Raw genomic sequence first — 15,390 nt, forward strand, 5'->3', positions numbered from 1 at the left:
GGTTTGCCATACGCCGGGTCCAATAGCTGCTGAATGGTATCGACGGCTTTGGGGTCCAGGCTAAACGACGGCGCGGAAACCGGGTTCTGATTCTGGGTCGCGCTCATCCGTCTCCGCATCTGCGCCTCGGGATTGATGCGAGATGCCTGAGATTGATCTAGGTCCGATTCGTCAGCAACGCACACAAGATCTAGCCATGGCAGACGAACAGATAAGATGCGGCATGTGCTGCCCTTGCTCCAGATCGACGGAGCGTTGGGATGGCGACAAATTATCCCGACGGTCCAACCCATCCGGCAGCTGGCCCTGGCTCGCGTTTCGCGGCCTCGCCGTCGTCCCGTCTTCCGACGAGTCTGCGGACGATTCGGGCGTAGGTTTGTTGGCTTCCATCTCCGCGCGAGATTTCCTAAACCTGGTCAGCTCCGGCGTCCAGCACAGCTGCCCTTCTCGGACTCAGACTGACTTTCTCCGTTTACTCTCCGTCACGATGCACTCGACCTGGTCCAGACGGCAATTGGTGCAGGGCGAGCCATTCTCAACCACGTCGCAGCGGACCTTTCTTGCACGACAACAACAGCAGGCCCGGGAGGCGCGTCGCTTGATGGGACGATTGGCGCCGGGCAACCCAGCGGTGGACGCCTTCCGCTTATTCTGGGGTTCAGTCTCCGTAGGGCCGGTGGATGCCATGGTGAAGGTGTCCCGGAGACGGTCTCATGCGATCAGGAGCGACAGAGAGGACATGCACAGGCACGGCGGGACGAAGGGCGCCTACGGGGACGTCCGTGGGAGGAAGCTGGCGATAAGATTCTCTCGTCTCGCAGACGAAAACGACCCGGGGGCGGGGCGCGGCCTTTAAGTACGCCAATATTCTCGAAAAACGATCCCCATGCCCCAAGAATCTTCACACAGCCACCAAGACTCGCGGCGGCGCAGCTGACTGGCCGGCCGTGGGCTCCCCCGGACCGACGGGTGGGCAGCTGTGGGTATGGAGACGGAGGAATGAGGCCAAGATGGAGAGCTCAGTCGCGCGCCGGGCCCATCACCGGCCGTCCATTACATCGGCCTACGGCGGCGAGTCCGCTTCCTGGGGGAAGCTTTGCTCAACGCAGGTGGCTTCCCCACCAGGCAGGAAAGTTCTTAGTTGAGGGATTATTATTTGGCCAGGTCGGATGCCCCACGAGCGACACTAGCAGGACGTTGCAGCGGTACTCGGCCCGGTCACGTTGTCAGGCTGCCGACGGACGGGCCAGACGGCACGGATTACAAACACCTGCCAGAGGATGGCACGCTGCAGACGAGCGGAGAGTTGTTGAGTTGGAGACGGGGACGTTCTCTAAGTCTCTGTCAATGGGTATGCTGTCAAAGTTTGCGCCCCACCGTGCAGTCAGGGGCCTTCACCTTAGTCAACTCGTACAGAGCGCGCCGGAAGAAGACGCGGCAACCACGCTGCCTCTCGATGCTGAGTGTCCGTATTCTGGCAATGCGTCTCGGAGCATTAATGGTCTGGCGCGCGTCAGCGTCATCTGAGCCCACTTTGCAGTGTGCACTAGTCGTGTGTGTGCGCGAGAGATCGAAGCGCAAAGAAAGCCAAGGCGGACTAAACCCCGGCGGGACGCACGGAAAATCCCTGGGGCAGGGCACATGGAACGCGGTCCCAAGGCACGCCCACCACCCATTTCTGAAGACGGGCGTCACCGCACAATGATAAAAGGCGTCGAGAGCCAGAGAGACTGACCGCCGTGTCGCGCACCGTGGGTGCAGGCTGCTGCCGCTGGCAGATGCCGTGTGTGGTCACTCTGGTGGGCGCCGAAGATCGTCTCCGAGTCCCGAGCGCTGCTCCACCCTCCCGAATCCGGAACGAGCCCCGGCATCAATCAGGCAAGACGGAACGATTTCCCTGTCGTGGACACGAGCATGCTCAGTGGGCATTCCAGACTTTGCAACTGTGCATTGTCACGCTGTCAGATCAGATGTCTTGGTGTGCCCGAAGGATTCACAGACGCATAGCTCCCACTCTCTCAGATTAGATAGAAATGACGGCAGCGTGACGATTGCTGCACGCCATTCCATCTGATCGACTCCGATCCCAGGCCTGTGGACTGTCTGTGGCGACTGGCGAGATCGCCCGCCGGGGGACTTCGGCCTGTCCGAAAATCGGCCATTGCCCCGATCGGGCTTAGCGCCGCGCGACTGGACCCGTGACCTGGCCAGCGTCTCCAGCGGCGATTTCGCCTTAATAATGGGCAGTCCACCGGACGCAGCAAGAAGCCTGTGCAGAGTCTGGCAAATTATCGCGGCAGCAGCCTAACTATTGAGTGGCTGCTGTGGCCGGACCGAACTCCGTGAATCGAATATCGGCCCTTCCATCCTCCGAAATGCGGAGGAATCAGCCCGTCTGCTCGAGTCGGCTACAAGCGGACGTCCGCCAGCAGGGGAAGGTGCACCAGGGGTCAGCGAGTCCTTTCGAGGCGTGGGCAGCGACTTCGAGACGGTGCGGAGTAGCGTTTTTCATTCGCCACGATGGCGTGGATGCCGCATCGGGCTTCTGAGCGGGGGCGGGTTGCCCCTGCCCCTTTCGTCCGAAACATGGGGTATGAGGTAGCTCGTCGCGCGCCCGGCCAATGACAGCGCTGCAGTAGTTGGCAGAATCACCCATCGCTCCTTCTCCGTCTGCTGTCCGGATGACTCCGTACCCCACCTGCCGTGTCTGATCGTCTGCTAACCTGCCCGCGGGCATCGAGTCTGGAGGTTGGGGTGCTGCAATCACGTGCTGAGTCTATCACATGCAGGCCAATGAGCTCCGGGTCACGAGTCGGAGCAGAAATACGGAGTGACTCCTCGACCAGCGAATCCGATCGCCCGCCCCGTTTGCCTAGTTGGGATTGCCACTGTGAGCGGCATACTCCGTGCTTCATCTCTGCCCTGTGGCTCCTATCACAAGATTTGCAGCCACACACTACTGGAAAGCGTTCTAGAAGATTCATGTCCAGATGGCAATTTCCATGTGACTGCTCGTGGTCTATTAACCTCTACAAATGCCAGTTTCCTTCTATGCCATTCTGCGCGTCCTATCTTGGTTGATTTATGACAGGAGCAGGCATATGCCAGACGTGTGGGGACGCTGCGGGGAATATGAGCTGTACCGCCTCACTATACATACGTTGATTATTACTAAGTCATGAATTTATAGCTTCTCCTTATTGGCAATCAGATACGTGGAGTAGGTACCTATTCTACCTAGAGAAGCTCTACGACCTTATCATTAAATCAATCAATCAATCTAGTCCATTTGCCACATATTAAGTCCTTCTAGGTCAGGTCTAATAGGTAGGATGCTAGATAATAATAAACAGGCTATGTGCCTACTTTATCTATCGCAGCAAGCTTCAATACGAACACAAATACAACTATCTCCCCCACACAGACGCATCATACCCATCCATCGACCGCGTATATTCCTCTCCAGCACTCACCCACCCCTTGATCCCTCCCTCCAACACCAGACTCCGTATAGACGTGTTGCCTTGCTCTTCGAGATAATCCGCAAACCAGCCTGCTGCTCGCGGACCCCGTCCACGTGATGAGCCTGCAAAAAAAATACCTGTCCTGAGCATGTAGTTCTTAACAGAGAAAGGCTGCTAGCACTTACCACAATACCAAACAACGTCTCGAACCTGCGTCTGGGAGAGAATCGAGTAGAGGGTGGGGATGGCCAGGTACAGACTCTGCGCAGGAAGATTCAATGAGCCGTGGATGGTTCCTCCCTATATACAATAGGAGAGTTTGTGTTAGCATAACCATTACTACTTACGATGTACTCACCGACTGAAGTATTTATTGTCTTTAAAAGCTTGCAGGTAGTAACTAGAATCGCACTGTACATACCTCAAAATCACTCCTCCGCAGATCAACGAGGACAAAATCCTTGCCAACGCGCTTTCTCTCGTCTTGGAACCATTGGAGCAGCTCCTCGCGAGAGAGCGAGGGAGCTACGTTTCTGGGAGGAGGATACGCTGCGTACCATGGGACTTGGGCTGTTTCGTTTTTATTGCTGTTTGTCGTCGAGGGGTTGTCCATCAGGAGAAAGAACTAGGAACTGACGAATAAAATAAAAAAATAATATGGTATCGATACGAGAATATCAAAAGAGGAAGAGACACTGACGGGACAGATAAATTTATAAATTATAAATAAATATGTAGTAGCCGGATAGAATAGAACTTTTTTTTTGCACTTCACTAAATGTGTATGTGCATACAGTAAGCAACTCAACTCGACTTTATCGACAGACATGGACTGCAAATGTAGTATGTCACTGCAGGATTCCTATTGGCTGGAGTATACATCCTGTGCCAGCCAATAATCGTCGTAAGCCTAGGTGCCCTGCCCGTCTAAGCCAACTTTCCCTTTTTGAACATATCCTACCAGAGTAGCTGGACAGAGAGAGAAAATAATGAGATAAGAAGGTGTTAAGAAAGGAGCAAGCAGCATGAAGAAGAAGAAGAAGAAGAAGAAGAAGAAGAAGAAGAAGGATTATCAAAGCTGAATCGGAATAAAATAAAATAAAATTGATAAAAAAAATAGGACCTGATAACAAGCATTGATCGGATGATTATATATATTGGAAGTTGGAAAGATCATCAACACTCGATGCAGTCTATACAACGGCTCGATGTTATTATGAACACATAGTAATTTTTTCGTTTTCATAGATACTGTATGTCACTGGGCCTAGATCATATCACCGGCACAGAACCCCTTGGAAAAAGTAATTAATCAAAGCTTAGGTAGTTAGTTAACTTAGTTAACTGCGCTTACATAATAAGACGTGCTGTAACGTAATGCACAAGAAAGTGACGCACCCAACTAAGTGACGCACCCCCCACCCATATATAATCTTTTATTTTTAATAGCAACCACAATTTTTAATAAAACACCTAATATATATAATTAATCTGATTAAAAACTCTGTGGGCACAGCAGTATGCTCATATGATTTACATACACTACATCGCGAAGGGGCGCGTGTCTTTGGCTGAGAAGATGAAGCCTCAACTACCTCTGGAGCATCCTTTTGAATAGTTTCTGTACGACGTTGCCCTTCCTGTATAGTAAGAATGCCTCCCTGAGATACCTGAGCAGTTGACCTTATTCGCTTTTGTTTTTGTTTCTCATTTGCAGCCCGTAATTCTTGGTTTTCCCTTGCAAGAATGACTGCACTATGCATGGCCATTTGGCAGCCCTTAATAAGCTGATTTAAAGCCCGATCTGTAGGACTTGGAGGACTGTGCGTGCGACATTTGAGTAGGGCTTTGATTGTCTCAGATTGAAGCTGCAATTCTTCAATATTATGAGGTGTCTCAGATACCCAAGGGGTTTGTGGATTGCCCTGGCTGGTACCAGGGGGTGTTGGAGTCTTCATCTGAACATGAAGCCGAGAAAGAACCTGATCAGGCTCGTATGGAACCAATCCAGTGGCTGCAAATCCCTTGCGAATATTCTCTGATTTGAATGCCTCCATGCGAGCTTTTTGGTATGCAGTTAGGAAGTCTGTCTTGTCGATATGATTGATCCCAAGCCGCATACTCTCTTCAACCAAGCCACCGTATGACCTCTTTAAAACTAAAAAACAGCCCACATCTAGGGGTTGTAGGAGATGCAAAGAATGGGCTGGCAAGCAAAGAGGTATAATAGAGTTCTCAGTGCAAAAATGGTCAAATTCTGGGGTTAAATGGCTCCCATGACCATCAAGAATCAACATCCGATACCTCCCCTTTGTATGGTCCTTGGTATGTCGATCAAAAACCTCCTTTAGCCAGAGTAATCCAAGTTGATCACTAGTCCAGCCATTCTACTGACTCCAATGACCCAATCTGGGGGTAGTTGATTATTTTGAAACCATGCCGCTTGATGTGTTTTCCCCGCAAAGATAACTATAGGTGGTAGAGCCCATCTGTATGAACTGACTGCTTCAATCACTGTGACCCATTCGCGATTCCCAGGCTGCATATGAACTGGACGACCAATATTCTCAGCCCTAGTAATGACTCTTGCAGTTGCAATTACCCCCATTGCAAAGCCAGTCTCATCAAAGTTGTAGATATCTTCCTCCACAATCCCATACTGCTCAATTGCTTGTCGTACACACTGAAACCATTCTCGAATGACCTTCGGATCTTCACATTGGGCTCGTTGATAGTTGTATTTACGAAAATATTTGGTTTTGAGCTCACTATGGCGGTTGAGAAAGTTGTGAACCCAATTTTTGCCAACAGTAGGTGGAGTAGCTGATTTACCCCGCTCAGCAAGAAGAATATTGGCCATTTGTCGTACAGCATCAGGCCTTGGAGGGAGTTGATCCATAGATATTATCCATTGAATAAGAGATTCCTCTTCAGTGGGACTCAATTTCCGCCGTATATGTGCAGATTCCTGTCGTGTAGTGCGGCCTTTTAGTCGGCGACAAAAGAGTAGCTTCAGGGACATCGTACGAGCTTGCAGCAGCTCGTAGACTTGGAAATTGACCTTTTTTGAATGCTTCCATAGCTAATTTATTCCCTCTTTATAAGAGCTTTTATCTGTAGATTTGGTGGACATCTTGGTGGTTGTTTTGGGAAGACGCGTCGCGTGTCGGTAGGTGCGTCACTTAGTTGGGTGCGTCACTTTCTTGTGGATTACGTTAGTTATTAAACGAACCTAGAAATTCGAGTCAGAGGGCTTTAGAGAAATTGCCAACGAAAAAGAAATAATTATGAATCTATAGACTCAATTAAGATATTGTAAACAGATAAACGGTTGTACTGTACAAATGCAGTGTCTGGTGTTTATTCTTCTAAATTCAACCTTCACTTGTTTTATACAATTCCCTTATACGGATAGCAAGGCAAATATCCAGCAATTCTCTATATATGGAACAGTTTATAAAAAAGTTCATTGCGTTTAACACGGGTATTTTATTCCATTCGAAACATTCCACTGAAATGGTAGAAAAGCCTCCAATCCATAGCTTCTAAGACACGGTACAGCACTTGATTTATTTGTCTTGGGCATATACGTCATTTCTCATCGTCGCGACTCTACGCTCTCTCCTCACCGACCGTCTCATCGCTGCCCTTTTCATGGTGCTCCTTGTGCGCTTTGCTTGCCTGCCGGACAGCTGCGTCTTCCACGTCGTCGAGACTGCGCAGCAACTCGCCGTTCTTGCCGTACATGTGCGGCTCGTTCTTGGTCGTCTGCACCAGCGTGAAGATGCTGGTCGTCTTCCTGAAGATCCGGTCCATTTCTTCCAGGGAGCGGCGGGTCGTCTCTGGGTAGAAGAACCAGACGATGGGGAAGATGAATGCGTTGCTGTGCGGTCAGTTAGTTGGTTTTGATTGATTACTGTGCAATTTTTGGGTGTAGCGAACTCACATCACCGCGAAGATTATGTACGTCCGGTAACCGATGTTGTTAAAAGCCACCGGCGTGATCATCACCACCAGAAAGTTGAAGATCCAGTTCGACGACGTCGACAGCGCGTTGGCCGGGGCCCGGATCTTCAGCGGCACAATCTCCGCCGGGTACAGCCAGGTCATGCCCAGCCAGCCGATGGCGAAGAAGGTGTTGAACACGAATAGGAACACGGCGCACGCAATGCCGGCCTGGGTGTTGCCGATGCTGTCCGTGATGGCGAGGATGACCATGGAAAGCGACATGCCCGCCGCACCGAACAGCATGAGCGTCCTGCGCCCGAATCTCTCGACGGTGAACACGGCCACCCACGACGCGAGGAAGTATTCCGTGCCGTTGCACGCGGACACCAGCCGCGCCTTCACGTTGCTCAGCTTGACCTGGTTCTCCAGCAGGATCGGGATGTAGTACGTGATCAGGTTGATGCCGGAGATCTGCTGGAACATCTGGTTGACGTAGGCCAGCACCGTGCGGTGGAAATGGCGATCCTCCGTCATGGTGAACATGTCGCGGAACGAGCCCTTGGACATTTCCAGAACAGTGGCCTTGATGGAGGTGAATTCGGTGTCGATGTACGTGGGATCCGCAGCGCCGCCCATCAACACAGCCAGAACCTCTCTCGCTTCGTCTTCTCGGCCCTTGAGGATGAGCCATCGGGGGGACTCTGGGAGGAAAAGGACAAAACTGAGGATGATTAAGGCGAAGAAGACCTGGAAGGCCAGCGGAAACCGCCAGGCAACCGAGTTGGGGTCGGCAAAAAGCAGGCCAAAGTCGATCCAGTAGCTGATGGTGATGCCGCAAGTGATCATGGCGCCTTCGATCATGACCATCTGGCCCCGGCGATGGGATTTGCAGCACTCGGATTGCCAGGTGGGCACGGTGGAGGTGTTGATACCGTTGCCTGAGAGCTAATATTAGCAACGCCCGATTATTTCTTCGTCAAAAATCGTCCTACCAAATCCAGTGACGAGTCGACCGACGATCAGTTGGGCGAGACCGCACGAGGTGCACTGCAGGAGCGCCCCGATAACCATGATGAACGAGCCGAGGAAGATGGTCCTCCGCCGTCCCAGCCAGTTGCCGATCCAGATGGTGGGAATAGAGCCCGCGAAGCATCCCAGGTTGTAGGCCGCGACCGTGATGCCTTGGCGGGTTGACTGAGTGCTTTTTTCGGGCGTGCTGAGGCTGTCCCAGTAATCGCCGCTGGTCGCGATGGTCGGAAACACGGAGATGAAGGACTGCAGAGACAGGAGACCGCCTGTGACACCCTGGTCGTAGCCGAAGAGCAGGAAGTCCATGCCGGCGATGACGCCGACAGCGATTTGCAGCTGCGTGCCCTGAAGGCCCAAGAACCGCTTACCTGCCATGTTGAACAGACATAGGGCTCGAGACGAAAGGCAGAAATGCAGGAATGGAAAGAGGGGGTTGATGGGTTTAAAAACCCTCGCACAAGTTACATGATTACTGCCATGATTGATTTTCTTTTCTGACTGGATATCGATGTTGGTTACAACGATAATCCCCTGATCCAGCGGATTGTTCTCTCCGCCCGTCACGATCCACGGCCAAGGGCGGGCTTCCCCACTGCTCCGCCCAGCAGATGCAAGACGACGTAATCTCCTCCGGATCGTCGGGGGCCGACCGGAACCGCATAAGTCAAGGCGGCCCTCCACAAGGCTGAGGCTGAGGTTGAGGCTGAATTCGCAGGCGCCTAGCCTGGTCTGGAGAGCGTGGGGAAGAAGTATGTGCTGTAATATGTATGTATGGAGTGCAGTATGTCAGATCTGACATTCCCATCAAGGCAAGTCCGAGAGGACGAATAAGGAAATGAACCAGCCAGAAGAACTGTGGAGAAGGAAGGGGTTTTGTCTGTCGCGAGCCGGACGTCCATTGACAAATGTCCTATGAGGTGGAACCCATGAAAATCAAAATACATATGAAGATAACATATACTAGGTAATAGGAGATGCCTGAATGAAAGCAGCCTAAAGAGGAAATAAAAAGATAGGGCAAGACAATACAGAGTATCTAGGAAATTAATATCAAAGAAACTTGCTCAAATAGAGTCGACATGATCATCAATCATGCGTAGATGCATACAGGATCTTGTACAGTACATGGTACAAATTAGTGCAATGTACTGTACAGATTATTCATCATGCACACACAGTTGCCACGCGATGATTATTTCCTCTCTGGTCTCCTGCGCATTCCGTAATCTTTGTCCCAGTCAGCTCAGCCCAACCTGCCTGTCAATCAATTAATCAATCAATCGCCTGTCAAGCACCGGCTCCACAGCGCCCTCCCTCTCAATGAGATATTTTCCATTCAACAGCCCCCCTTCTCATCTCTCCACAGGGGTCTTGTGGCATTGTTGGTCGAAGTATTTTTACCCATTTTGGCAATTCCGGTCTTTGTCCAGAGAGCATGCCTTCACTGCCCTCTTCATGTCAGGGAGTAAATGTCCAGCTGAAACTTAGTTTTCTAGAACGCCTGAGCTCATGAGAATTGATTGCATTCTTGCAGTTCCTGACGTCACTCATTGTGCAATGTGCGGCTCTTAGTTCGATTCAGCTACAACACCTCCAAGTCTGGGAGGTATTTCAAGGCTGAGGTTAGACGTGTCATGTATGTACGTACTGTACGTATATACCTTAGTTAGATACTCCTTTAAACAAGAAGACGGCAAAACGACCGCCAGAAGTGGCCTCGACTGACGCCATTTTACGAGGTCGATTTGCCAGTCTTTCCCACCACGCACCCGCCTCTTTATCTCCACGCGATCCCCATCGCATGTCCCCAGTTTTCACGTGACCGACTGTACCTGACTAGTGCCCATTCTGTCCTCAATGACGCTGCTGCCCCTGCTGCTGTCGTTCCGTTCCAATTTCATCGCTCACCCTCAGTTTCCTGAAGGGCGCCGAAAATGGCCTCCTCGTTTCTTCGCTATTCGACGCCTGTCCTGCTGGGGCAGACAAAGAGGAGGATGGCTCAGCCCCGGCAGACATGCTATTTGAATCGTGGCCGTTCTCTGCCTCGACAAGCATTTGAAATCTCGCCGATGGTGCTCCCCTTCGTCAATCACCGCACTCTTTCTTCCTCCTATCCTTTGAGATCACTTCGTTCACTTTCTTGGAAGCCTCTCAGTTGTTCTTTTTTATCATCCCAGACACTCATCTGCCCCGATTTCTGGGTTGTGTCCGTCTGAAAAGATGACCCGACAACGCCGCCGTGAGAAGGTCGACGGTTCGTCGTCGGACGAGAGTGATGCTGTCTTCAGTGACGTCGAGGGTCACCCGAGGATGACACTGATCTCACCAGCGATGATGAAGACCAACAAGATTGCAAGGACCTCGCGGAGTTCTTTGCCGACAACGAGTATCCGCCCGAGTATTATATCCAGCAGTTGGAGAATTTCGACGAGACAATTTATAATCAAGAAGATTACCGCCCAGAAACTTTGCTTTTACTAGATCGAGTTGAAAGACAGTGGCATGGGTACGTAGTGGTTTCTGTTTCGGTCCTTCAGTTTTCTTGGAAACCCTGACCCCGTCTAGATTCTGTGCGTATACGTGGAGGGACCCCGTCAACTCGTACACGACTTTGTCCATTGGGACTTTGCACATCTTTCTGGAATGGGTGCTGAATCTGCGTCGTGGTGAGGGAGGACGACGACTGCGGGGCATCAAAAAGAAAAGCTCTTTGGAGACCTTCTGGAAGGTATTTCGTCTGGTACACGAGAGAGCCACCGGCAGCAAGATCAATCCTGTGATCACTTGTCAAATGCACCGGGTACGGATTTCCATCAGGCCCAAGGAACGTCCCGAGCCTGGGTCTACCAGGGATATGTCGCAGCAGCTGACAGCTTTAGGTCATTCGGACTCTCGCAAAGAAGTACCGATTGAAGAAAAGGGGCCGCGAGAAGTCGGTCATGTACGTCGAGGACCTGGCGAAAACGGTCGAAACAACCATTGTGACGACTCGGAAGAAGTTTGGTCACGGCCGCCACCGAATCAAACTCTGCTTGTTCCTCCAGCTGGCCGGTCTCACTACCAATCGGCCTCAGGCGATTCTCGACCTGTGCTATCGACATATTCAAGTGACTCTCCTACAGGACCCGTGTAGCGGGCCGCATCGAATCTTGATTGAGTTCACCTTTGAATTTACGAAGGAGTTTCTGGGAGCTAAGGACAAGTATGATATCCCCCGCTCGAAAATCCCTCACGCGTTCGTTCGCAACGAGTTGTCGGCGTACTAACCACGACCAGAAATCATCTTCAATCCTTCACTGGTCCTCAGCCCTCATGTCTTCCTCCTAGGACTGTTGTTTGCCGACCGTGCCTTTCATCGCGTAGAGGGCCAGGAGGTGCTGGTGTCTGCGGAGCAGCTGCTGCACCTCAACATTCATCCTGAATGTAATGAGCTCCGTTTGCTGCTCGACCCGGCATTGGATGACGTTCCAGTCTTCCGTCAGTCCCTGCAGACCTTGCAAGGAACGGCCATCTTGGCCGACCAGGCGCTCCCCTACTCGACTCTCTTGCCATGGGTGAAAAAAGTGGGTGCCCTCACTGGCTTCCAGCAGATCGCCCGTCCATACAGCCTTCAATATGGTGCCGGCAAGGCGCTGGATAATAGTGGTACGTGTCCCTCTTGGACCTGGACCGTTCTCATGGACCGACAGTGCGATGATGACTGACCACAACGATGCAGGCTCCGTCAGTGACGCCCTTTGGAATCTGATCATGCATCACGCTGATACACGGACGTTCCTCAAATACTATCTGTCACGACGCATTGATCAGGATCTGGCCGGCATCATCCGCGGTCTGGATCCGCAGGAAGAAATGATGCGGGCCGCGTGCCGCATGAGCCGGACCATCGATCCGAATCGGCCGCAAGAGCTCACAACGGCGCAGTCGTCCTCGGTCAATCAGCATCCCGACATTCAGGAGCTTATTTGCCGGAGGGATGATCTGGGCCGACGCCTTGGGCGGCCGTTAGCACGGCACAAAGGAACGGCCAAATACGACCTCTACCAGAAACTCAACTGCGAATTGGCCAGAGCGCGTCAGAGAGCCCAGGATGCTTTGCTGGTGGAACTTCAGGACAAATATGATCAAGAGCAGCCGATGCTGGAGGTCCAGCGACAACTATCTGGAGTGAAACTCTCTGAGACCGTGAATCATTCTTTGGAACAGTACGAGGAAGTGCCTTTGCCCCAAAGGCGCTTGATTGAAGCCCTTCTTACTCTCCCACGACCGACGTTGGAGGAAGAAATGCTTCGATGGACCAAGGCGATCGACGCCATTACTGCATACTGCTTATTTGACGAAGGTGACACATGCCGCATTGCCCATGAAAAGCGACGGCGGGACTCGGGTCCAATCGACGCAGAGGAAACTGAAGACTCCCCAAAACCAAACAGGGAGTCAGGGTCTAAGCCAACCCTCTCTCAGCGGGAACTGAAGCTACAGGCCGCTGTTCTTTGTATCGGAAGAAAAACGGCCGTTGTACTGTTTCATCTGTGTTGGGAAGTCTAATCTGGATCTTGAGAAGCGCACACAGACGTTCAAGACGCATGGCGATGTCACTAAGCACATTAAGCGGAAACATCTTCGATACATCGCGGACGGGGATCCTGTGGGCTGTGAACTTTGCCGGCTGTCTTTACTCCATAAAATGGATTTTCAACGTCACGCAATTGACGCTCATTCGACCGTGACATGATAATCTCCTTCGATTGTAGAGTTTCCAATGTCTGAGTAGCCTCTTTTTGAAGTTTGCAGTATGTTAATAGTTATTTTGTTTTCGTTATCTCTATGCTATATTGTATATTACCTCGGGCTAGGCCCTTTGTGTCAATGATTTCAAAGTGGCAATCTGCCAACGTATCGAACAACGTGCTTTTTTGATTCCAGAAGCCTTATTTCTTCCATTTCAATTGGCGGATGGAGACGTCCGCAGGTGATTGTCTTCTTCGTACATAACAAACTTCGCCCTCTCCTATATTAATGGGTTAAAAGATGCACAAGTATTTGTATAGTAGAGATAATGCACCTCAGTCGGGCACCTCATGTCAAGCCGCTAGATGCCACATCGCAATGTTCAGAACCATCCCTGGTCTTTGTCTTTAATGTACACCCTTGGGAGTTGCCCATCGAATCTTTATTTCGCAGGACGAGAGAGGCGACTTCATACGTCAGGATCTTGTTACGCAGATTAGACCGCGGCAGCGGCTCACAAGCGAGATCCTATTCAGAGAGGTGCTCGAGCGTTACCCTCTACCACCCGGGAACCACATGGGACTTTATGATTTCGGGATTATGTGGCCTCCCTGCGGTCGGCTAGTCCACAAGGATTCTTGGTCCATATGGTATGCCATAATTTTGGAGGTCCGTCTGACCGTATTGTCCAATGGTCACAGTACGTCGTGCCTTCGACAGGTGTTTTTCTCTTAGGACCTTAGCCGTTATGAATCATGTTACACTGCGGACAGTCTTTTGGATTATCGTCTTGAACAAATCGAAATTATTGAGGGGAGAAACTTGAAATTATTATTTCAGAGATAATCCAAATACACTTTCACTCGCAACAATGCTGCCGTAAGCAACATTACTCCGACAAGCCCAGCTGTGCCAGCTCTGCATATTCCGGTAAGTCCCATCCTCGTACATCCTCACGGAGGACCCATCTGCTCAATACATCAATGCGCAGCTTGGCAGCTAAACCTAGAAGGAAGTTGAACACAGCAATGCCCCGAGGCGATGACGGAACCCAGAAGCCTGAAGCCAGCTTTTGCACTTGGCTAACAAAGGGCTTGAGTCGTCTCTGATAAGCTTCCAATGCGGAAAGAATAGGGTCCCCAGCACCATCTGTATTGTCGCCGTCAACTCCATTAGAACGGTTCAAGTGTTTGGCGATTTCACCCGCCAGAACATAGGCACCAACAAGTGACAATGAGGTGCCCATTCCAGTTGCTGGGGAAGGGCAATAGGCAGCGTCCCCAAGAAGAACAACCCGGCCACGAGACCAATTGTCGATTCTGACCTGTGCCACTTCATGAGTGAAGAAGTCATTCGATAGCGAGTCGTCTTGCAGTGCCTTGATGAATCGTTGCGCCTGCCACCCTGCATCCTGGAAAAGCTCAGCCCAGATTTTCTTTTGTTCCTCAACACCACTCTTCATGACATCTTTTAGTTGATCTAGATCGTCTGAATATCCCATATATGCCTGGATTGAGTCGGGACTATGTCTTCGAGTAAAAAGAAGACGCTTGTTGGTTGCAAGGTAGCCTGTGGCTATGTACTCGTCGCCCTCCTGTTGAGGTATAGTGAAATATGCCATATACATGTGGAGAGAGTAAAAAGGATCCGGACTATCGGGCGGTAATATCATCCTCCGGGTCCGTGATCCTAGGCCATCAGCACCGACTAAAAGATCAAAACGATCCTTTGAACCATCTGTGAATTGGACCTCAACAGACTTGTCATCTTGTTCAAAACTCTCGACACTTGTGCCAAAGATGTACTTGACATGGTCCTTCGTAGCGTCGTACAAAAGACGGCACAGGTCTCCTCTCATGATCTCGTAGTTGGTGGTGAAGCTCTGTAACCCCTTGCCAGTCTTATTCGCTGGGAAGAAAGCCTTCTGTCTTCCAGAGCTGTCCACAAACTGCAGACCTGTCTCGTTGACTACTTTGGAGCGGTAAGCCTGTTCTAGGCCCATACGCTTCAAAGTCTGAATCCCGTGCCCCCGCAGATCTATCTGTTGTCCAGAGGCCCGCAGGCAGGAGAAGCGTTCCACGATGGTGACGTCGTAACCCAGTCTCGAGAGCCAGAAAGCGAGAGCAGGACCAGCAATGCCCCCACCAGAGATTAGGACTTTCAGTGCCGCCATGGTATAATGATGTGGACACTGGTCTTGCTATGAGCACACTCGAGT

At 51.1% G+C, this 15,390-nt stretch overlaps 6 protein-coding genes across 6 annotated transcripts; 2 read left to right on the forward strand and 4 right to left on the reverse strand.

The window, feature by feature from the left end:
- Positions 1-142: 142 nt before the first annotated feature.
- T310_5558 (uncharacterized protein) lies at positions 143-1,527 on the forward strand (the record flags this gene model as incomplete). The annotated part of the gene is made up of 2 exons (XM_013471554.1): positions 143-370; positions 508-1,527. The coding sequence occupies 2 exons, from the start codon at positions 143-145 to the stop codon at positions 1,525-1,527; spliced, it is 1,248 nt and encodes a 415-aa protein (XP_013327008.1).
- A 1,753-nt stretch (positions 1,528-3,280) lies between these two features.
- T310_5559 (Uncharacterized protein) lies at positions 3,281-4,077 on the reverse strand (the record flags this gene model as incomplete). The annotated part of the gene is made up of 5 exons (XM_013471555.1): positions 3,281-3,335; positions 3,436-3,601; positions 3,650-3,764; positions 3,812-3,841; positions 3,886-4,077. 5 exons carry the CDS (start codon positions 4,075-4,077, stop codon positions 3,281-3,283), a joined length of 558 nt encoding a protein of 185 aa, XP_013327009.1.
- Positions 4,078-4,959: 882 nt separating this feature from the next.
- T310_5560 (uncharacterized protein) lies at positions 4,960-6,486 on the reverse strand (the record flags this gene model as incomplete). The annotated part of the gene is made up of 3 exons (XM_013471556.1): positions 4,960-4,968; positions 5,006-5,773; positions 5,860-6,486. 3 exons carry the CDS (start codon positions 6,484-6,486, stop codon positions 4,960-4,962), a joined length of 1,404 nt encoding a protein of 467 aa, XP_013327010.1.
- A 590-nt stretch (positions 6,487-7,076) lies between these two features.
- T310_5561 (Sugar transport protein) lies at positions 7,077-8,816 on the reverse strand (the record flags this gene model as incomplete). The annotated part of the gene is made up of 3 exons (XM_013471557.1): positions 7,077-7,347; positions 7,411-8,350; positions 8,405-8,816. 3 exons carry the CDS (start codon positions 8,814-8,816, stop codon positions 7,077-7,079), a joined length of 1,623 nt encoding a protein of 540 aa, XP_013327011.1.
- A 1,845-nt stretch (positions 8,817-10,661) lies between these two features.
- Positions 10,662-12,989, forward strand: T310_5562 (uncharacterized protein; the record flags this gene model as incomplete). The annotated part of the gene is made up of 6 exons (XM_013471558.1): positions 10,662-10,695; positions 10,740-10,947; positions 11,007-11,382; positions 11,486-11,643; positions 11,749-12,086; positions 12,160-12,989. 6 exons carry the CDS (start codon positions 10,662-10,664, stop codon positions 12,987-12,989), a joined length of 1,944 nt encoding a protein of 647 aa, XP_013327012.1.
- Positions 12,990-14,061: 1,072 nt separating this feature from the next.
- Positions 14,062-15,345, reverse strand: T310_5563 (uncharacterized protein; the record flags this gene model as incomplete). The annotated part of the gene is made up of 1 exon (XM_013471559.1): positions 14,062-15,345. The coding sequence occupies one exon, from the start codon at positions 15,343-15,345 to the stop codon at positions 14,062-14,064; it is 1,284 nt and encodes a 427-aa protein (XP_013327013.1).
- Between the last annotated feature and the right edge of the window lie 45 nt (positions 15,346-15,390).

Source organism: Rasamsonia emersonii (assembly GCF_000968595.1).
Source record: "Rasamsonia emersonii CBS 393.64 chromosome Unknown ctg1118621760298, whole genome shotgun sequence".
NCBI classification, from domain to species: Eukaryota; Fungi; Ascomycota; class Eurotiomycetes; order Eurotiales; family Trichocomaceae; genus Rasamsonia; species Rasamsonia emersonii.